The sequence below is a fragment of the Magallana gigas genome, chromosome 5, assembly GCF_963853765.1.
Source record: "Magallana gigas chromosome 5, xbMagGiga1.1, whole genome shotgun sequence".
Lineage (NCBI taxonomy): Eukaryota > Metazoa > Mollusca > Bivalvia > Ostreida > Ostreidae > Magallana > Magallana gigas.
In genome coordinates, this window is record NC_088857.1 from 26,635,053 (window position 1) to 26,658,602 (window position 23,550).

The 23,550-nt window shown below is 35.7% G+C and overlaps 1 protein-coding gene across 1 annotated transcript; it reads left to right on the top strand.

Moving 5' to 3' along the window:
• The first annotated feature begins 876 nt into the window (after positions 1-876).
• Positions 877-23,188, top strand: LOC105325221 (collagen alpha-1(I) chain). Its single transcript, XM_034454861.2, has 48 exons — positions 877-1,103; positions 2,179-2,400; positions 2,874-2,905; positions 2,995-3,111; positions 3,527-3,580; positions 3,784-3,891; positions 4,007-4,060; positions 4,264-4,317; positions 4,449-4,502; positions 4,626-4,724; positions 4,979-5,077; positions 5,467-5,610; positions 5,929-6,027; positions 6,593-6,700; positions 6,894-6,947; positions 7,075-7,182; positions 7,441-7,485; positions 7,678-7,731; positions 7,854-7,952; positions 8,141-8,248; positions 8,377-8,430; positions 10,534-10,632; positions 11,543-11,641; positions 11,951-12,004; positions 12,518-12,571; positions 12,823-13,041; positions 13,474-13,527; positions 13,651-13,704; positions 14,079-14,240; positions 14,605-14,712; positions 15,086-15,193; positions 15,495-15,602; positions 15,812-15,919; positions 16,170-16,223; positions 16,497-16,550; positions 16,885-16,938; positions 17,274-17,327; positions 17,418-17,471; positions 17,709-17,780; positions 18,252-18,287; positions 18,581-18,625; positions 18,958-19,023; positions 19,138-19,161; positions 19,388-19,520; positions 19,696-19,802; positions 20,146-20,220; positions 20,783-20,980; positions 22,526-23,188. Exons 1-48 carry the CDS (start codon positions 1,016-1,018, stop codon positions 22,694-22,696), a joined length of 4,278 nt encoding a protein of 1,425 aa, XP_034310752.2. The 5' UTR covers positions 877-1,015; the 3' UTR covers positions 22,697-23,188.
• The last annotated feature ends 362 nt before the right edge of the window (positions 23,189-23,550 follow it).

Consider the following 23,550-nt stretch of genomic DNA (forward strand, 5'->3'; position numbering starts at 1 on the left):
ATTTATGCCCAGTAGATCATTACTTAGTATATGGACGAGATAAAACGAATATTTGATTACAAAGTCAAATTGTTTAATAGCGTCACCATCAACAAAAAATCAGAAACATGGGTTTCCATTTACGCAGAAAAGTTTTAAGTGTTTCCAGAGCATGGATCTTGGATACGATGATGTTAGTCCAATGATACACATGACGGCAAGTCAGATTTTATACTCTGCCAAAACAAAACCAGTCAGCGAAATTTACAACAAAAGCTAAAAAAGTGGCACTTATTGATGCAAAGACTATCAGTCTATGAAAACGTACGTGGATTTACTGCAAAATTGATGCACACATTGCATCTAATGCTCACACTGTTTGTTTACATGTACTCATGAAATCAGTCTTTCGATGTTGTAGAAACCAAAGTACTCGATATTTTACATCTTTTAAATCAAGGCCTGATTTACGAAATGCAACATTAAGGTGTTTTTTTAATTTATTAAATAACTTATAAAACGTCTTAATTTATTTCAAAGCTATTTAATCTTTACTTAAAATGAATTTTGTAGCTTAATAAAAAAAAGTTTTAAATTTGATTTTCACTTGCAAACGTTGCTAAGCTATTTTGACATTACCCCTCAATTTTAAAGTTTTATATTCGCTTAGTTCATTAGGGGTCACCGCACGTTACAGTTTCCCAGTCTTTTCTATGGCAAGTCGAGATCACCGAGAGATAAGCTAGCCGAAGGTTTCTATCAAGACAAAGTTTACATCACATAAACGTTGCAGTTTTGGAAAAAAAAAACGGTTTTGTAAAAAAGACAGCGATTGGCTAACTTGCGCAACTTTGCTGACTTAGTAAATTTGCAAAAACTTCTTGCAATCGACAAGTGATAATTCCTAAGAATTTTACTTCTGCTTGTTTTAAAGCAGAGGTTTCCATAAGCCTGGGAAACAGGCATGACCATTTTCCTTTAATTTCTATATATAATGTATATTACATTTTGACGAAAAAAATCAAAATTTTGCAAAATGAAATCGTACACTTGTGTGCGATGGGGATCCTTATTATTGTTTTCTTGGATAATCAGTGCAGCAGAGATTGACTATGCCAGGAACGGTGAGTATTTCTTCTCACTACTGAATACAAAACGAGCAGAGATCATTCAAATTTAATAGATTGTTCATGGCATGTGTAGCTGAAATTGCTCCAAGTTCAGTGTTTGCAATGGAAAGCCGTGCACTGAGATGCATTTACATCAAAAGCGATAACAAAAAAAAAATCAATGCATCAAATTAGTTAAAAAATAGAATTGGTAAGATTAGGTTATTGAAAACCTCGTTCTTTTGCCTGGTATTATTTTCTAAAAGGGAAATCATAATTTTAGAAAATCATTGTTTATGCTAAATAAGATGTAACCAAGAGGTAATTGGTTTATGTTTTATCAGTTGTTTCAATTGTTTAATGAATGTTTTCAATTTCTGTAATTGTGAATTTTAATAGGACGTATAATTGACATGTCGATCTTTCTCATGATCAATTATGATTACACGTGTGTGTATGTGTTGTGCGTGTATATTTATACACACACACACATACACACACGCTCATACTCGAACATAGATAAACGTTTGAGTATTGGCTTCGTTTTATTTTTATTTATATACACATGCACACATATGTGATATATAAACACACACACAACACATACATACACATACAACATATGTATGTAACCATGTTGTTGTACATATATGTATAACTGTTTAATGATATCATCTAATACTTGTATATTTAAGTCATATGCCACGTAAACAAAATTTGAAATTAAAGTTGATCGTGGGAACGACATGTGAACCGCTATGTTACATGTACATTAAAAGTTTAAAATATATCTTTAACAGTTTATAAACTGTAAAGTTTAATTTTAATTGATAAATGTAACACACACGTGTGTAATAACTAGGCACCCCAAAAAAAATATCAGATCTTATATATAAATAGTTAGTATATAAGCTAGTAAAATATATAACATGAAAACAATTGTTGCATTTGGTATTTCTTGTCTATTTTTGTACAAGAATTTCAGCATATTTTAAAAAATTTTGTGTATCTTTTGAGGTATCTTAATGTTTGCCCGCATATTTTTTAACACAAGATTATCTAAAACTTTATCATTACGTTTAACTTGCAGGTTTTCCCGAGGGATGCGTTGTCAACGGACAGTTCTATGCAGTGGGCGACACCTTTATTCCGGACCCGGCCAATTATCCGTGTGCAGAGCACATTTGCGTTAAAGGAGATGATGGACCAATCGACAGGCTGAACCGTAATATAGAGTGCCCGGATCTTGGCTGTCCATCGGGACAACAACCGATCTTTGAATATGGGAAATGTTGTCCCGAACGATGCGAAGGTAATACATGTACTAGCAACTTATGGCCACTTAAACTGTCCATCCCGAACTGTACAAAAGGACCATCAGCAAAGATCTACATTCTGTAAAAGTGGTTATTTACGCCGGTGGTAGAGTATGTTTTTTCTGTAGTCAATACGCCTGGGTATTAAATTCGCAGATGCATGATTTACCACACTAAAATATAGATTTTTTTTTAACCATACGTGCTGGGGGTATTTTACGCGGTTTTAAGTGAACTTTCCGCGCAACTAGTGTAAATCCCCCCCCCCCCCCCCCCCCCCCACACACACACACACGCTTAATAGAAATTTGATAGTTTATTTCTTTATATGGTTTCGAAACCAGGGTATCTCTTAATTTTAGATACATGTTTATGCACTGGTCAGTGAAAATCTATTTACTAGTTTTGAAAATTATAGAAACTTATTTTTATATTGAAATGTATTTACGTACTTTCATTGTATTTTTAGCGGCAACATTTGTACAAAAAGAAGCTGCAAAGGTAAACATCTTAAAGTTAAAATTAAATTTGAATTTAAACTCTTTATAGAAAAATAAAAAAAGATAAAAAAAAATTCTTTTTGAACACAGGAGATGTTTGTTCCTGCGGATGTAGGTAAACTTGGGGCAGTGATGGGCAAAGAGGCATTCGTTGTAGCAGACGAGAAGGCGGGAGGTGCTGCCAACGCCCCGTACCCTTACCCAGGGGTAAGACACGCCAATAAAACATGGCGGGCATACGGAGTGAGACAGTTGTGCTGCCATGTGTACATAATTAATGGTTTAGTTTAGGGTGATTGGATGAATAAGCGCTTCAAAGACTTGCAGATACATATATGTAGAAATTATAAGTGATTTTAAAGCGAATTGTACAATCCGGATGTATAAGTACATGTACCAAGTGAATATAGACAAGTGTGTACACATGTGTTAAATTGAACAATATTTGAATATTTTAGATGACTTAAGTTCGAAGCATCTCAAATTTGTTATCAATGTTTATCTATAAATCATTTTTAAATTATCACTTAACTGAGATATGTTTAAAAGTTCTTTCTTTTTAGAATGCATAAACACATATGAAAATGTGACGTGACTATGAGTGTGATTCTGATGTTTTCAGGTTGGTGTTGGCATGCCCGGACCCAGAGGCCCACAAGGACCCCCCGGACAACCGGTAAGCCGGCTCCCTCGTATGGCGTTACCAACATTAATATAGATAAAACAACTACTGGAAATATCACTAGGCTTCTTAAAGTGGCGGATCTAGAAAACATATATATACATGTACAAAGCAAACAAAATAAAAATATTAAAAGCAGTAGAAATGGCACGATAATGAATATGGAAATAATTTTATTTTTTCTTTGTTTATCATAGGGATCCCCTGGATTTCCTGGTCCTCGTGGCGAGAATGGAGAACCGGGACCTAGCGGACCCCCAGGTCCAAGGGGGTTTCCCGGACCAACCGGTCAAAATGGAAACGACGTAATTGTTTGACTTAAAAAATAAATGCATGATTTTATTTCAATCTCTTTTATCATTTTTGTGGGTTTTTGTTTGCAATCTACGATACTCAGTGCCAATGGTTGATTGTTGTTAGGGAGAGGAGGGTTTGCCAGGAGAACAGGGACCCCCGGGACAAACAGGAGAACCCGTGAGTTTAGCTTACTAGTAGTAGTTATACATAGAGCAGATTTACAGGTTTACATAATTTGTAACCAGAGTTACAGCATGGATTATAGAAAATATTAAAGAAAAATAAATGTTAATACGATTTTCTGATTTTCGCAGTTTCATACATCAATAATGTGAATATTGGATATTACAAATGTAAATGGCTGCTTTTATTTTTTAAAGGGTAATCCAGGAAGTCCAGGAATGCCTGGGATGCCTGGAATGAAAGGACACAGGGTAGGTGGAGAGAGAGAGAGAGAGAGAGAGAGAGAGAGAGAGAGAGAGAGAGAGAGAGAGAGAGAGAGAGAGAGAGAGAGAGAGAGAGATTGAGAGAGAGAGAGATTTGATTAATTATTTATTTATCGTAGGGTATGCCTGGAGGGCCTGGAATGACTGGGGAGGCAGGGAAACCTGGAGACAAGGTCAGTTTGAAAAAACCCACCAAAAAGACCATTTAAACATTCTTTTTATCAGATTTTCCGTAATTATTTTTATGACTAGCATGCTAATGCATTATCTAATATAACTAATGCTGCATTATTTAGGGCCCAGTTGGACCAGTAGGTCCCTCTGGAAGCCCCGGACTAATGGGACCGGCCGGAGCCCCTGGAGAGAGGGGTCGTGACGGACCAGATGGGACACCGGTAGGTCATAGTTGTGATTGGTCAACTGATCAATCGATTATTGGCTTAAATATATAATGACGTTTTATGCCATTGTCGATTTTTTTTTTTTATAAAAACCCGAGCGCCATGAATCTCAAATTTTTATAAAATAAACTAAGTTATGTATTTGAGATGACTTTGAAAATTTTTTTTTTTACTAATTGCTTGTAGCCATTCGATTTAGGTATAACTACTCCGAATTAAAAGAAATAAAAGCACGCTATTTTTTTAAGGGACTCCGAGGTTTGGACGGAAGTCCTGGAGAACAGGGACCCATGGGTCCAATAGGACCTCCTGGACCCCCGGGATTTCCTGGGAGCATGGGAGCAAAGGTCGGTGATTCAAAACCAGGCAATGCGTACATGTACAAGAAACTATTAAAAACTTAAACAAATATAATTAATGTTGATATATTTCAATCCTTAAAAAAATTCTGCACTGTTGGAAGAAGTCTTTAGCATTCATTTTAAGATTTAGATTATGTGTTCATTTAACTCTGTTATAGCTATCAGGTTTGTTATCTGGTCACTTTAATAATTAACTCATGTCATGCATAAAGTTAACCAATTTTACGCTGAAGAAGTTGTGATTCTATTCTCGAGCTTCGATGGGGGGGGGGGGGGGGGGATAGAAAACACACGACTCGGTCGTTGGAAAAATAAACATATAAATTCACAGACTACTATAAATGTTAGTATTATATATAACCTGAATTTTACAGGGCGATGCCGGCCTGAGGGGAGGAAATGGTGAGATGGGAATGACCGGACCACCAGGCGCTAATGGACTACCAGGGCCCGTAGGTGAGCCTGGGCGGCCCGGGGCACCGGGCACCGATGGCACAACTGGACCAAAGGGAGAAATGGTAATTCAACAGAGTGTTAGATCCATCGATACTATCATTAAACAGTATCAATCGTACAATTAAATTGGAATTTTTACGGGTTGCTATTATTTCCGAAATTTATTTTGATTTGTGATTTCATTTCAAACTTGAAAGAAACAGTTTTACATTGTTTTTATCATTTTCAATTTAAAAAGCGCTAGAATTATATCATCAAAAAGGAAATGAATCTAATATTTTGGTATCAAAACGCAAAAATTTACACCCGCAGATCAAAATATGGCGACTCCTTAGATCGTGAATCAGACTAAATGCAGTAAACAAAACACTCTTTTTTAGGGTATGCAAGGTGCACCTGGAAGTCAAGGGTTCCCCGGACCCCAGGGGCCCTCGGGACAGGCCGGAGATCCGGGAACACCCGGAGACAGGGGAGACACTGTGAGAACAACTTTATTTTTATATTTCATAATGCAGTCAATTTGTTAATTTCTGATGCGTTTTGAGTTCTCTACACTTATTATGTGATATGACTGGAGTTACGTAGACTTAGTATGTGATAGTGTTAGAACCAATAGACTTATTATTTGATGGTGTTAGAACCAATAGACCTATTATGTGATAGTGTTAGTACCAATAGACCTATTATGTGATAGTGTTAGAACCAATAGACGTATTATGTGATAGTGTTAGAACCAATAGACCTATTATGTGATAGTGTTAGAACCAATAGACCTATTATGTGATAGTGTTATAACCAATATACCTATTATGTGATAGTATCAGGGCTACATTGACGTATTACGTGATAAGATCAGAATTACATCTAGTCTTACTATGGTATAGGGCCAGCGTTACATAGACCAATTATGTGATAGGGTCAAAGTGACGTATACTCATTATATGATAGGGTCACAATTATATAGACCTATTGTGTGATTTGGTCAGATTTACTTATACTTATAATGTGACAGTGTCTCAGTTACTTAGCCTTATTGTGTAATAGGGTCAAGATGGAACCCCTGGTCGTCAAGGTGACATCGGAGAGAAGGGAAACACCGGAGCACCTGGAGAACAAGGGTTACCTGGACTTGCCGGACAGGAAGGGAAGAGGGTATGTATAGTCTACATGTATGTCGACAATAGCTATATATTATTTATATGATAATTGATCTAAAATTTATTCTGCTTTGAAAAGAACACATTCTATAAAACGTTAAAGAATGTATGAAATTATAATAATAAACGTTTATTATGAAATTATGAAAATGACTGAGCAATACTTGTTCTATTGATTTGATTGACAGGGACCTCCCGGGCCCCCAGGACAGCAAGGGCCAGTCGGATTAACAGGAGAAAGGGTATGTATCTTTCAAGGAAACAAAAATACAAATTAAAAGAAAACTCGGACATTTTGTGAGAATACACAGAGATAAAATTTAAATTTACGATTATATAGTCAAATTTTATAAACATGTATTCCTTCAGGGATCCCCTGGAGCAACTGGATTGCCAGGACCACAAGGCTCGCCTGGATCTTCTGGGAGACCCGGTGAGAGGGGACAAGCAGGGGAGCCAGGAATCTCCGGAGACCCGGTACAGTACCTAATCCTTTAAAACCTTGTATAAGTGTTACAATAAAGAAAGAAGAAGGAATATTAAGATAAAACATTAAACAAATTAAATTCAACAAAAGAGCCTGTTGTTTTTCTGTTATCTCTGTGCTTTTTATATAGTTAGAGAGACTTTGTGCATATTTTTTCTTGCAGTTGTGTGTCATTTTTGAAACACAAATGGTTTAGAATCTATCGTTGGTTTATTTTTAAAAAAACCCTTTATTTGTTTGGTCTACAGGGGATACAAGGAACACCTGGATTTCAAGGCCCGCCTGGACCAAGGGTAGGTGCACGTCATAGGGAAGTTGCTATTTCAGTATTTTTTGACAGTCAAACATACTGGTATGGTAAATTTCATTAAAAATACCGTTTATAAACATATATTAATGTACTCATCCTCCGAAATATCAAAAGAATAAATGAGAAACAATCTAAGTTCATTGGTTATCCTTGATAATTTTTATTTCCGTTACAGGGTAGAGCAGGAAAGAGTGGTAACCAGGGGCAACAGGGAGAACGCGGACAACCTGTAAATATTTATCCAATATATACTAGTACATGTAAATTATTCAGCATTGAAATTTCGTGTAATCAATGTGACACCGCCTTAATAGAGTATAATACAACTGTTCCGCGCCTGTGTTTCTATAGGGACTCGCAGGAAAAGACGGCAAAAACGGAGAAGCTGGCCCCCCCGGACCCCCAGGAAATCCAGGACTCATGGGACCCAGTGGAATCGTCGGAGAGTCGGTAGGGCTAATTACCTGGTTGGACTTCTAGTTTTATTTAAATTTGGTGCATGCATAAATAAATAAACAAATACCGAAAACTTAAATACGTGATTCAGGCGGTATAGCAAGCTTTGTATTTCATTTTTATAATGATTTATCTGTTTAGTATTGACCATAGTGAAACTGACAATCTTGTATTTGCTTTAGGGTCTCCCAGGAAGAGACGGTGACTCTGGACCCCCGGGTCGTCAAGGAGGGAGAGGTGTACGTGGACCGGCCGGTCCCCCGGGACCCGAAGGACCAATAGGCATTCAGGTTTGTGTATTATTACCGACAAATATCTCACTGAAACAGAATTTGAAGCCTTTTTAAACAATCTTAATCTGTCAAAATAATTGCAATTTTTAAAAAAAATATATTAATTCTGTGTTTTGTTTATTTAGGGGCCACAAGGAGAGAGAGGAGAAACCGGTGTCGCTGGAGATCCTGGATTCAATGTAAGTCACTTTTATAAATAATACTCTTTATATTCTGGATACTGCGGGTTATTCTAACACACTACAGCATCTAAGAAAGTTAACTTGGTTGACAAGAATGTTCTGAAAGTCAAAATTTGATACCTTGCTCCCATATTTATCATCAGTAGTTGCAAAATAAATTTTTTTAAAGAAATGTCTATGTAATCATTTTTTCATTTGTAGATTTCCAATATTGGTTTTCTATTTAGCTCACCTGAGCTGAAAGCTCAAGTGAGCTTAAAGCTGCTTGGTCCGATTTTTTTGTAATTACAGTATCAACATTTTTTTCATACAAATCATTTATCTTAGAAAGTTATGGACTTTCCCCTATTTACACCAGCAGAATCAGTCTCCTTTCAAAGTTAGAAATATTCAAAGTAAATAAAAATAATTTCTCTTTGGGCAAACGAAAAAACAAACCAAAATGCATCACGGGAATGTTTAGAAAAGGAAACTGCATAATTTCGTCCCCCGAATGATTGGGGCTATTCGACCCACATGCTATGCATCGATTGTAAAGAAAGCAGACTTTAGAAATATTGGCTAACAAAACGTACACATGTTTATTTGAAATTTGTCTGATTATTTCGACCTTTATTTAAAGCGATGTCAAATTCGTAATACAACCATACCCGTCTCGTAGTCAGGGGTGAAATTTAACATGAGGCGAAATAACGCGGCACCTTTTAATGTCGTTTTGTTTTGTTAGCAAATTTTGTACGTATTTTTCTTCATTGAAATTTGGCATAATTGACGGGTAAAACTACTGTAATGTCTATTTTTATACATATACTAGGCATAGCCATCGTTTAAAAGCGAGTATAAAATTTGATATAAAATCGGACCAAGCAGCTTTAACTAATCAAAATTTGTATGTTGTCTCTCATCGTTGGCGTTGTCGTTGATGTAAACTTTTCCCATTCTCATCTTCTTCTCCAGAACCACTGGGCTAATTTCAACCAAACTTGGCACAAAGCATCACTGGGTAAAGGGGATTCAAGTTTGTTCAAATGAAGGCCACACTCTCTTTAAAGGGGAGATAATTTAGAATTATTGAAAATTTGTTGGATTTTTCAAAAACCTTCTTCTAAAAAACTATTAGGTCAGAAAAGCTGTAACTTTTATGGAAGCATCTTCAGGTAGTATAGATTCAAGTTTGGGGGAATGTATTTTTACATAAAAATGTATAGAGAAAATCTTTAAAAATCCTCTTCTCAAAAACTATTAGGCCAGAAAAGCTTAAACTTGTGTTGAGGCATCCTCAGGTAGTGAAGATTCAAGTTTTGTTCAAATCATGGTCCCCGGGGGGTAGGGTGGGGCCACAAAAGGGGGGTCAAGTTTTACATAGGAATATATAGAGAAAATCTTTAAAAATCTTCTTCTCAAAAACTATTAGGCCAGGAAAGCCTAAATTTGAGTGGAAGCACCCTTAAATAGTATAGATTCAATTTTGTTTAAAACATAGCCCCCGGGGGGGGGGGGGGGGTAGGGTGAGGCCATAGTGAGGGATGAATTTTTACATATGAATATATGGAACAAGTCTTTAAAAATCTTCTTTTTTGAAAACTATTAGCCAGGAAAGCTTAAACTTAAACTTTACATCCTCATGTTAAATCATAGTTCCGGGGGGGGGGGGGGAGGTGTAGGGCAGGGCCGCAGTGGGAAATGAATTTTTACATAGGAATATATAGAGAAAATCTTTAAAAATATTCTTGGAACTTTTTCAGTCCAAAAAGCAGTAACTTATGTGAAAGCACAGGCTGTGCAGATTTGAGTTTGATGAAACCATGATTCCCTAGAGCAAAATGGGGGGGGGGGGGTGTATAGGAATTGAGAAAAATTTTCTTACAGGTACAACAATAAAATGGGCTTGGTATTTACCCAAAAAATATGTGGTTAAAAATTAGTAGATTTTAATTTTTTTTAGCAAGATCTACTGTACTTAGTTGTCAAGATATTTTGATTTTGATACTGTATTGCTAAAGGCTATTTTTGCTAAGGTGAGCTATGTGGCCCTTGGCCTCTTGTTTGATTTTTTATTTTTGCTGAATGTTATAAGCTTACACTTATTTATCATCGCAGGGGCCACCTGGAGGACCAGGTCTTCCGGGAGATAACGGAAAAACCGGCGAACCCGGCGCCCCGGGACCAAACGGTGAGGCGGGAGTTCCAGGGGAGAGGGTGAGTCAATGCTACAGTGAAAAAACATCAGCTTATGCAATCTAATAAAAAAAAAAGTGTTAGCCGATGTATTTTGTTTATGTTAAATAATATCAAGGTAGTGCAAAACAGATAATCCAAAAATTTTCTATAAAAAAATTTTTCTTGAAAAAAAAATGAAAAAAAAATAATATTTTGTTTGTTTGAGTAAAATCTAATTTTATGATTTAAAGCTTGATCAAAGAAAATCAAACTTCACAATTTTTGCCCACATCGCCTCGTACTATATTTGATTTGATTTGAACAAGTTTTATTATGTGTGCTCATATTACATAAATTAATTGGACAGCAGGTATAGCCTACATGTCTATGTAGCCTTCTCTATTAAGTACAAGGTACAATTAATATAATAATGAATATATAATCCAATTATAATGTAGCTTTTAATTTAGAATTTTATTTTAATAAATGCCCGTAAAATAGCATAATACTGCTTATTATGAGAGAGTAGAGGAAGAAAAAAAACACTTACCATTTGAGTATCCGTCAGAGGAATGTAAAATGAAAATTTCATTATACAGTCCGAGCACTGGTTATAATTGTGTCCAAACTTCAGGCCCTTACTGTAAAAGGAAGACAAGTTAAACATTTTTAAATGATATCGATAGAAGGCCAAGTTGCACAAAAAATCAAATTAACCCCTTCTGCCCTGGTATTTGATGGGTATGATTCATATTTATCTTAAGATAAGGGATTGAAATTAATTAACTTTTACATAATATTTAAGCCTTTATTTTGTGTATTTGAGAAAACATTTCAATAAAAAATTGCACGGTTGTTTAATTTGGTATTAACTTTAGAATAAAAAAAACCCATCTCAAATAAAAATCATGAAATTGTTGATCTACTGTGATTGAATTGTTGTTTTCAGGGTGAACCAGGAATACAAGGAGAGCCAGGACCGTCCGGACCGAGGGGTCCCACCGGAGAACGGGGGACATCCGGCCCCCCAGGAGAACCAGGACCACCGGTACTCCTTTCAAACCTCTCTCTCTCTCTCTCTCTCTCTCACATCTCTCTCTCTCTCTCTCTCTCTTAATTTTTTTTTTATATTATTTTGAACAAAACGTCATATATTTGGCTTATGTTATATATGTGAAAGATAGAGACCTCTACAAAATATGATAAAACACTTGCTTATTCTAAATTTTTAACTCTCTAAGCTGTTCTTCTAGAAATATATGATACATTAAAGTAATGTGCATTTTATTTTGTGTGTGCGATAATTTTTTTTCTAAAGATTTTATATCAATTCATATTATTTTTGTTTCTATTCCAGGGACCACAAGGACCAATCGGAGAGCGAGGAGACACGGGCAGTCCCGGAGTCGTGGTCAGTAACCCCACTCAATCAATCAATTCAACCATCAGTTTAATTGATGATTAATTCCGGAGACATATACATCATTAAACATATCATTTTCTTTACCCGAAGGTTAAAAAAAGTTGTACATGTATAAGCTATTGGGAATAAAATTAATAACTATAGCCATTTTCAAAACGGTTTGAAATGTTAAACTACGCGGGTTTTTTTTTTGTAAGCTAAGTCGGGGCTTGTCACAACCTATTTGTACATGTACATATAGTTAGGACGACATTCATGACATTTGTCCAAACTCTCTAATAGATACAATCGTAACCCTATGCATATATATAGGCTTATTATCTTAAAATCGATTTTATCGCTAATGATGTAATGTGTGTAGCTATTTCAACCCACTTTTGTCTGCACAGTTATGACAAATTGTTTGAGCTGCATATAAATGACATCTACGTTTACTTATAAATGTACATGTCACGTACATGTATAATTATACACTACAAAGATATTCTCGTTTGATTTCAGGGATTACCAGGAGATTCCGGGTTACCAGGACCAAGAGGGTCACGTGGAAACAGGGTAAATGATCTTATAATCCACTATTTCAAGGATGTTGGAATACGAAAAATATGTTCATATACATTCCACACTGTTTATTTTAGGAGTATAACTGATATTATATTGTATCAAATCACCCCTAGACCGGTACAGACTTGATAATATGCATAACTTTTAGATCATTAGCATTTTTTTTTATTCATCCAACTGTTCGTTCGATTTGCTATAGGAAGAAGGAAAGAAGATAATACACTTTGCAATTATTTGAATAGGGTCCTAGAGGTCTGTCGGGTAATGACGGAATCCCTGGTGAACCGGGTGCAGAGGGATTGAAAGGCGAACCCGGTCCCCCCGGCCCTGTCAACACCGCGCCAGCCTTACCGGGTCCCCGAGGAGATCCAGGTCTCCCTGGAGAGCCGGGGACACCCGGATCAGACGGACCAAGAGGATATCCAGGAAATCCCGGACCTGTAGGGGAGCGGGGTGTTCAGGTAAAGTGTGGTTTCCGATCACAGATTGTCGAAGTATTCTAATGGTTGATTTCTATTGAATACATATACTAGTAACTTGAAAGATACTGGGAGAAAGCTCGTTACTTTTGCCTTTGCTTTCATCTGAGAATTTCTTTAATAACTGAGTCGGAAGTTTTTCTTAAAGACTCCAGGAGATCATTAAACTTTAGGAATATGCGATAACAAAAGTAGCACGTTTTAATGCTAGAACATGTATGTCGATCATGTGTATGTTTTCTTTGAAGTCAAGTTAAGTGACATTAAATATATTACATCATTTAAACTGTGTGATTTAATTGAATGCTGATATTTTAAATTGAATTTTAAATTAGCATCTTTCATTTTAGAAACGTATATCTAAGATATGATTTTAAATTTTCATACATGTACATATTTATTTCAATATTTTAGGGTGACCCAGGTCCCCCCGGGCTATCTGGAGAGGTTGGAGCTCCTGGCCCACGGGTAAGTATAATCCGAGACGAGTTATACTTGAAAAAAAAATGTATTATTTTCATGATCACCCGTTTTACATGGCATAACAATATGAATTTCAAGACAGCTATGGATATATCAATTGAATTATAGGGAGATCCAGGTCCTCGTGGATTCCAAGGGGAGCAAGGAATATCCGGAGAAAATGCAAGTACACTTTATCTAAAATGTTACTTATGTACATGTCTGATCCAACGTATATGTATTTAAAGCAAGGTGTCACCAATGACCTGTGCCCGGGTTGGTGTCATAGATACGTGAAATCACCGGAAATTTGACTGTCAATGTGGAATATAGTTACGATTTTGAAGTTACATAGGCCACTTAACTGGCCTGCAATCTGAATTTATTATCGTCGTTATGCGATGACTTCGTCCATCAGTCGTAAACATTCCTATACTGATAACATGCACTGTATAAATCAACATTCCATCTCTTTACGCTTAAATAATTAGAATTAGTATATCAGACGGGTTTTGTTGACCTCCCAGTCTTATTAATATTGAGTTTGATTTATGCAGGGAAGACCAGGGGAATCTGGTGGCAAGGGAGAAGTCGGAGAAGCTGGGCCTCAAGGACCGCCCGGGACGCCCGGTTCACCCGGACGATCTGGCCCACAGGGTCTACCGGGCGAAGCCGGCCCAACTGGAGCCCCGGGAGAGATGGGACGACAGGGAGACAGGGTAGGGTTCAACATAATTCCAAATATATCTGAAGAAACGATACCCAAAATGCCATAAGGTTTCACTGAATAGTTTGTAATATTGCTCATGCCTTTTCCTGACATCAGTTGAATCCTCGGTTGAATTCTCAGACAAAAGTATGGGAGATAAGTTGAATAATTTATGATAAGTAAATCAATTTCTAAAAAGGATAAATGATACGTTTAATGGTATTTCATATCATTTTTAAAACATATTGTTTTAAAAGTTAATTTGTTTGTGTGGTATTTAACCAAAGATCTTGGTTTTAAGGGAGACCGAGGAGAAATAGGCGCCCCAGGTTAATTTGTTTGTGTGGTATTTAACCAAAGAACTTGATTTTAAGGGAGACCGAGGAGAAATAGGCGCCCCAGGACCAGTGGGCCGACCCGGAGACGATGGCAGCGACGGACGCGACGGAGCACCGGGCGAGCGCGGGAACTCCGGGCCACAGGTAACTGCCAATCACTACAGGTGGGCTAAAAGGGGCGCCCATCTTTATATTCTTAATCGTAAGCACATGACAGTGTTTTTTATCGAATGTACAAACATTTACCCCTTGTTTTTTTTCTCTCCCGAAACGTAGAGTGCCTTTTTAAATCAAAGGAGCAAACATTTTTTTAAAAATCGAAATAATACAAATCTTTAAACCACCCCAACCCCTACGGAGAAAAATATAAAACATTAGTCCTATTGCTAAAATGTTGTTCTGATAGAAGGTGTATTGGTAAATCTCTCACTTTCACAATGCGTCTTTAAATATAAAGATCTATAAATTAAGAACACAATAGACGTAAATTTAATGCTGATTTTTTCCATTGTCCTAGGGTCTTCAAGGACCTCCCGGCCCATCCGGTCCCCAGGGTGAGCGAGGCGCCCCCGGGTACCCCGGAGCCACAGGAGAAATGGGTCCACAAGGAGAGCAGGGTCTGATGGTAAGTATCATCATCGATAGAACACAGTGACCATTTGGTGAGAGTCAGAATAGAGATAACACATTTGTACTAATATGCTGAAATGTATTACACTTCGAACTGTACATAGTTCTTCGAAATACATGTAATTAAGCAAAAAAAACGAATTAAAAAAGTCTTTTGACTTAATATCTAGAACAACTCTTACTCATCCTGTGTAGCAAGCAATAATCAAACAGACTTAATTTAACAGGTTAATTAATATTATTGAATATTAGTATGTGATAATAATGAATATTCATCAACTGCACTAATTTGAAAGGGATCACCTGGAGAACCGGGAAGGAATGGTTTGGATGGACTGAATGGGCCACCAGGCTCACCTGGTCCCGTCGGACCTCAAGGTCCAGACGGACCTCCTGGAGAAAATGTAAGTTCACCTTTTAAAACTTATTTTGCCAGTTCAAATTTTGCTCATACATACGACGAAAAAAACGGACAAATGAACAATCCAACATATATATATTCCCTTTTTATTTTTAAATTTCATAGTCCTTAATGAATTGAATCTGAACATTTTCTTTTTTCGTGTATGATATGTGCGCAAGTAGAATGTTTATATGTGTATTTTTCATACAGGGTCCTGCTGGTATGAACGGATCACCCGGTGCACCAGGAGCCTCTGGAGAAAAGGGTCCTAGGGGACCTACAGGTCCTTCCGGTCTTCCTGGACCCCCAGGACCTCAGGTACAGTGGCTGACACTCAACATCATTTACTTAGTAACCCCTTAGAGAAGAACATATTGAATATTTCAACCGTAGAGAAAATAAATCAAATTCATTAAAATTCAAATAAAAAAGTACGCTTTGTTGTGCAAAGGTCTCATTGTTTGAAAGAGTGAATTGTTGATCACAGGCATATACATGTATATATATTTAGTTTGAAATTGAAATGACATAACGATTTAGTGAATGTGTTTGGTTCGATTTCATTTAGGGACCCCAAGGACCTACGGGTGTGTCTGGTCCCCAGGGTGAGCGAGGAGAGAGGGTAACTATTAAATGTATTCCTAACTAATGAATGATATGTGAAACCTTGCAAATACTCACACATTTCATGAAGTTAGTTAAACGTACCGGTATTCCTATAGTATTACTGAACATGGCTAAAAGTACCTTAATTTAGTAAACGTAAGTTTTCTTTAAAAATAACTACCGATATTTTATTTAGTTACCAGTTGTACAGTTCCCCAGAAAAAAAAAATCTCCATTCTGATCTGGTTGTTGAAAAAATAAATTGATAGCCGGTTTTTTTACTGCACAGGGAGAAGCGGGAGAATTTGGTATAATGGGTGCGCCGGGACAGCCAGGACCCGCCGTAAGTGTCTCTTCTTATTATTAAAGGGTTTTATTCTGATAAGTTCATTTAATTAATTAAAGGTTTTCTGCATATTTAAATGAATTACAGTGTGAAATTCTGCGTATTTTGATGAGTTGATTTATTCATCTTAAGAAAATTTTAACCAATTTTAAATTATTTTGTAATTCGATACAATTATTATTTTAAAATTGTATCAAGCGTATACACTCTTTGTGTATCATAATGCTATGTTTCGCATTTTACCGCAAACAGAAAAGGTACAATTCTATGAAATATCAACAACTAATTTTTGAAATATAAATTACGTATGTACTTAAAACTTATGTTGCAGGGTGCCGTAGGAGCCCCCGGAGATAAGGGAGAAACTGGGAGCAGAGGCAATAAGGTGCATTCTTTTATACTTACATTCAGTGTACATGTTCCCTTAATTATGTTTAATTGCATTGGAAATCTGCGACACTCAATTTTTAATAACACATGTGAAGCCTGATAGAGGCATATGAGCACAAGTTAAAGTCATCACCCGTTTTCAATAGATATATTATTAATATAAACATTTTTTGGCTCTCGTCGGTCCTGTAACAAACCAGGCCATGCAGACAAATTGAATGCTGCGCAAACTTAACCAAAACAATTAAAGCAGAAAATCTCCTGTCTTTCAATTCACTGGATTTATTCATTTTTAATTGATCAATGACCAGATTAATATCTACATTACAGGGAGACAAGGGATGGCCAGGTCTGCCCGGGCCTCAGGGCATGCCAGGACCTATGGTAAGGGACAAACATGTTGTGGGATTATGGATTGTTTATTTTTCTTTATTTATGAAGCTGACCAATGATAAATGTAACTCTATTTTCCAGGGTAACAGCGGAGATATGGGACCTAGTGGTCCACCCGGACCTGTCGGCCCTCAGGTAAATCTATCTATCTATCTATCTATCTATCTATCTATCTATCTATCTATCTATCTATCTATCTATCTATCTATCTATCTATCTATCATATTTTATTTCAACTATACATGTATCAATCATAAAAATGATTAAATTTAATTAAACAATGAACACTCGATTAATATCGAAAGTTTTATAATCGCATGCTTAGAATGATGTTTATCAATTATTTTTCCATGAGATTATTTTGTTGACCAGGGTGAGAACGGCCAACGCGGCTTACCAGGGCGGGACGGTGACCCCGGACCAATTGGACCCCCCGGACCATCAGTGAGTCTAACATACCACGATTGACACCCCTGTAATACTTCCATTTTTGCATTTCAATATAAATTTCAGTAGAAATTATAGTTACTGTTGACAATGATCATATGCGGATCATTGAAAATGTTTATCAAATCAAAATAGCATTCACGGTGTTCCGAAATTAAGTGTTTAAGTGCGCCTCATATTTGTTTTCACTGTGTTCTTGAGATTTTTGATGATGTTAACTTCTATTTGATTAACAAAAAAGTTTTAGATACATCATAATGGGACTAAGATCAACACCTATGTTCTGATATCAGTTTATATTCATTGTGTTTATAGGAAATAAGACGTCTGGTGCTATCAGTTATATCTGGTAGTTTTAAGTTTCCTTTATTGGAAATCATCATCAAACAGACAGAAATAAACATAACAAAACCCCAAAAATAAAAATATAGATTCTGTTGACGAAATGAATAATTCCTAAATTTCCAGGGACCACGAGGACCTCAGGGCGACGACGGCGCAATTGTGAGTATGATTACTGCAAAACACATCAGCAGATCTTTTTAAGGAAATATTTAATATACATGTAGTTGTTGTGTTAAAATTATATTATCGATGGAGAATTATTTAATCTTGATAAACGATCTCTTATGATAATTGATAAGTATGTTTTTATTTTTTTACCAACGAAGTGTTAATCAGATATTGTTAACATCGGTTTGGAAACGTACATCAGTTAAGTTACTATATCTGGGTCAACTTACTGTGACAACTTACAGCGGCCGTACCCATTATCAGTCCTTTGATTATTGTTTTAGGGACCTACAGGACCCCCTGGACCTCCAGGGCGACCGGGAGCCCCTGTAAGTTAATTCTACTAAAAACCTAAATGCTTACATATATCTAAAAATTAAGGTAACGCTTTATGCGTTCATAGAATGATTCAATGTACTTCATGAAAATACATAACACACCTTCTAAATTCAGAAATTGATTTAGAAGACATTATTAAATAAAAGATAAATTTATTGAATAACGTTTTTAATGCCTACTGTATTTTTATGCCATCTGAAGAGACGCTTCAAGTTATTAATCTGCAATATGAGAAGATGACCATTTTATCAACATAACTTTATAATTTATATACTTTTCTCCATATAAAGTTTATAATGATGATCTCTAACAAATATTTCAGGGGTATGCACCAGTCTGGCCAGGACAGGTTAATTATAACCAACAACAAAAAGGTCCCGACCCTTACGTAAGTTAATAACTGTGGTCCACTCTCAGCGTGCTACATACCTATTCAATTTTCTTTGAAAAAAAATATAATTTTCAAATATGTTTAATACTTAATATTCATTTCTTTTAACAGTATAATGACGATCCAAACACAATGGTAAGTTAAATCAACTTGAGTTTATAACAATGATTTTATCCAAGCAATAACTAACCAGTGGCTAATTAAAGTTCGACACTTTGCTAAAAATGTCACTTAAAGTGATAGGATATCCTGTAATTATTTAAGCATTTCAAATGTCTAGGTTTGCTGAAAACAATTTGCTATTCAATGTTTGTACATGTATGTAATTGTCGTGAGGAGAATGCTTTTATATCCTCACTAGAGCGATGACGCATACGCGGACCTGAACACACTAGGGGAGGCAATCAATCGGGTGAAGAGGCCCCTGGGAACAAGGAGAGCCCCGGGCCAACACTGCCAGCACATCAAACTAAAAAATCCAGACTTCAAAAATGGTATGAGTTACATGCACAAATAATTCTTCCGACCATTTGTAAAAATAATTAAAACAATAAAAAAAATTAACATTCCTAATACTTATAAACGCACGGAACAAAATAATTTAAACGTATCTAATCGTGTCTAGTCAATTTTCTTAATTTAAGTGAATTCTTTTTCTTTTTGTTAAAGGGGATTACTACATCGACCCAAGCGACCGTGATGTTCCATCTGACCCAGCTCAAGTTCGATGTAATATGACAAGCGGTGAAACATGCATTCAAGCCAGCGGAAATGACGTACGTTTACTTTTTTTAGCTCACCTGAGATAAAAGCTCGAGGAAGCTTTTGTCTGACATCCATCTTCCTTTTTCCTTGATAACTTCTTCAGAACCAATGCGCCAATTATTAAGGATAAAGGATTTTATAAAATTAATAATGAGAGGTTAAACTACTTTTAGAGAGATATATGTAGTTATATAATTAATAATTATGATCTGAGTTGGTAGGCGGATCCAGATATGTACGCGTCGAACGAATTCTGTTTTGTCTTTTTATACGTAAATCGTACTCTACTTTTCCTGAAACTAAAAACTCGGCTCTTCGCCCAACGATTATACTTGTTTACATATTTCATTTTAGGAGGGACATCAACGCTGGACCAAGCAGGCAGGAGAGGCTCTTTGGTTTGGAGAGGACATTTTAGGAGACAAAGAGGTAGTGTTTCTTACAGCGAATATTTTACTCTCACAAGTTTTCAGTAATCACAACCAATACACGTTTAAGAACCATATGTTGTAGGAATGCTTAAATATTATTTTTTTCTAACAGCGGATTATATACTTTCACAAGTTTCTAATAATCACTGCCAATACCCTGTTTAGAACTATATGCTGTAAGAATACTCGAATATTATTTTTTATGTATGTTTTGTTTACTTAAAAACAAACTGAATTTTGGATTGAATGGAGTAATGGATTGTACTCTACAGCGATCTGGTAACCAGCCTTAACCTTGAGTTATCGCCATCCTCAATTCATAGATATTTTCTATTAGTCTCATTAGAAAATTTCCACAGAAAAATAAATTAATATGAATATCATATAAGATACAATTGGCTTTTAGTTTAAGCCTTATATATTTAGGTGTAATTTTATCTAGGAAGAAACAACATAAAAGTATAAACAGATGAAATTAATATGTGTCCATGTCAACTGTAGCAAAACCAATCTATAGTTTAAAGTTAGTATAAACATCTACATTTGGTTCCCTATTTCAGTTTAACTACAAACTATCAGACAGACATTTCAAATGGTTACAAATGAGAAGCAGCTTCGCCAGACAGAAAATAACTGTTGACTGTCGAAACGTTGACCCAGAAGGGGCCAAGTTCCGCTCTTTTGACGGTAAAATCATCAGCTCATCTTCAAGGCGGCCACTCCATGGAACAACAATAACAGTGGACAATAAGTGTACCGTAAGTAGAATTTTTTTTTGGATGCGCGACGGACATATATACATTATTTGTTCATTAAGTTTTGTTTTAGTCTAACTGAAGCTAAAGTTAAACATAAGTAAGTTTTTTGCCCCCCTCCCCCCCCCCCCTAAGAAAGAAGGGTTGGTCCATCATCAGTTCACGTTTATTTTCTTTGCAGAGGTTTCATCCACTGAAATGTTTGATATACAAATTCATCATGAAAATATCTAGTTCAAGTTCGATTTTGGGGACGATCGAGCAATTTTTGACAGAGTTATGCCCCTTGGACTTCGAAAAATTCCAAAAATTTCCATTTCCGGTCATTTTTTTCATAGAGGTCTTCAAGGGAGGGGGGGGGGGATTTAATAAGTGTTTCACAAACATCTCTTGATTTAAATATGATTTAGCTCGGCATTTGTTAAGGACCTAAATTGGACCAGGGCTGCATGTATACTACATGTATGTATTTAAAATAGAAATAAGGGGAAAACTTTACCATAGGTCTTAAGGTCATATTGGTTAAAAATAGTGAATACAACAAAGGGAAATTTATCAAATGAGCATACACTATAAAATCACAGACCGCTCCCTCTCCCTTGGAGCTAAGATATTGTTTTGGAAAATATAGAATGGGAAAAAAAATTAACATGAAGTAATTAGAAGTGATGTTGCCTCGATGGCTAATGAGAGTCTACAACATGTTGAATCTCTCTAAGCTGTCATAAAATAATGGGAAAATGGTGAACATAATACTATTAAAGTTAGAACAGATCTTCTGATGTAAAACAGGGGAATACAACTATAAACTAGTATATACTTAATATTTTGTTTGACCTTTGACCTCATAGTTTCGGAAAAGGGGTTGAAATTTGACAAAGAAATGAGTAAAGAAAGAAAGAGATACAGTGATGACACCATTTGGCCGCATAATTCATCAGACCTTCAACGTCGCCGTTTTGTTTACTATGTTGTGTATTTGTAGTCCAAGATCCGATCGGTTTTTCTTGGTCATTATATGAATAAATTTTACATAAATTAGATCTTGTCATATGCAGTTGTAAACTGGTTCATTTACTGCTTCAAAATTAATTCAACCATGAAGAGGGCTGGGTGGGTTGTGGTCATTTTTAGACTGTATTAATCTAAAGTTACTTCAGAAGGAAGACTTTGTACAGTGAGAAAAGACTTTGAAAATTTATACAAGAAAGTATTCAAATTCAAAAAATAAAATGTTAGAAAATTTTCTGTACTTAAAAATAGTTTTATAATAATAGGCGACATTATAAAAAATCAAAGTTTTTCAAATAGGTGTTATGTTATACATAAATTTTCATGTTTTATCTTTAATGTTCATCAACCATATTGGTACATGTATATTGTTTTAAAACTGCAAATATTCATTTATAAAATACCGAATTTGAATCTGGAAGATTTAAATAATTAAATACAAGGCTACTGTAAGTCCGATGATTAGGGAAATAATTAAAAAAAAAATATGTATAAATGATCATGAGTTGAAAAAAAATTATTTCTTTATTTTTGCAGGAGAAAAACAATCGGTGGTCCGAGGCAGTATTTACTATTACTACAAGACGAACGGAAATATTACCAATCGTAGACGTTCAGCTTAACGATATAGGACTGGAGAATCAGGAATTCGGTATCAAAGTCGATGATGTTTGTTTTAAAGACGACGGGTATTTAGGTGACAATTAAAACTGATCTTTGCACACATCTAGTTTTTGAATGATAACTTGAATAGTTGGAAATCATGACGATGCATCTCCAAAAACCGGTTTTTGAGATCTTGGCAGTCTGCCAAAAAAGTAGGAATATAAGATGGTCGAAGAAGATTTTGTATGTCAAATTAAAAATGAGGATTTCATGGATCTTATGGCACTTTTTTACAATTCAATTCCAGTCTAATCATGTTATATAGTTGTAAGTGTTATGTGTGTGTTTTCGCTCATTACACGACTTGATCATTCCGAAGAACTGAGTGAAAGGACATTACTGCAAAACTGTGATTTTTATTGTGTGTTTGTATTATTTATGTTCTTTTGTTAGTAGTCATGACAGATTCTTTCATTAAACATGTTTAATAAAGATTTTTTCCTACCTCTAAATTGTAAAAGAGAATCTTATCATATTACGATTACTACTAGGAAATTCAAGTCAGATAGTGAATAAATCAAAGACATCTCTCAACAGAGTTTCACATTATTTTGTCCTGGCTTTATATCTAGTATATACCGTTCGTAAACAATGAAGGAATCTATGTTTAAAAAAAAACCCAACAACAACAACGAAATGATTCGATTTTTTAAAAATGAGTCTTATGTGATATGTGCCATATGAAAAAAAAAACACACAAGAAACCCGTAGAAGCTAAAACTACCGGAAACTGCCAGGGAGCAATTGTTCTCCTTTAATGCTACTGTAATCACCCTTTTATAATAACAAAATTCAATGATGAAAAAAAGTATTTCACATATTAGAACGACTATTATGTTAAAGCACACGGTACGTTTGTTGGAAATTGAAAAGGGAATGCAACATTGCCACTTAAG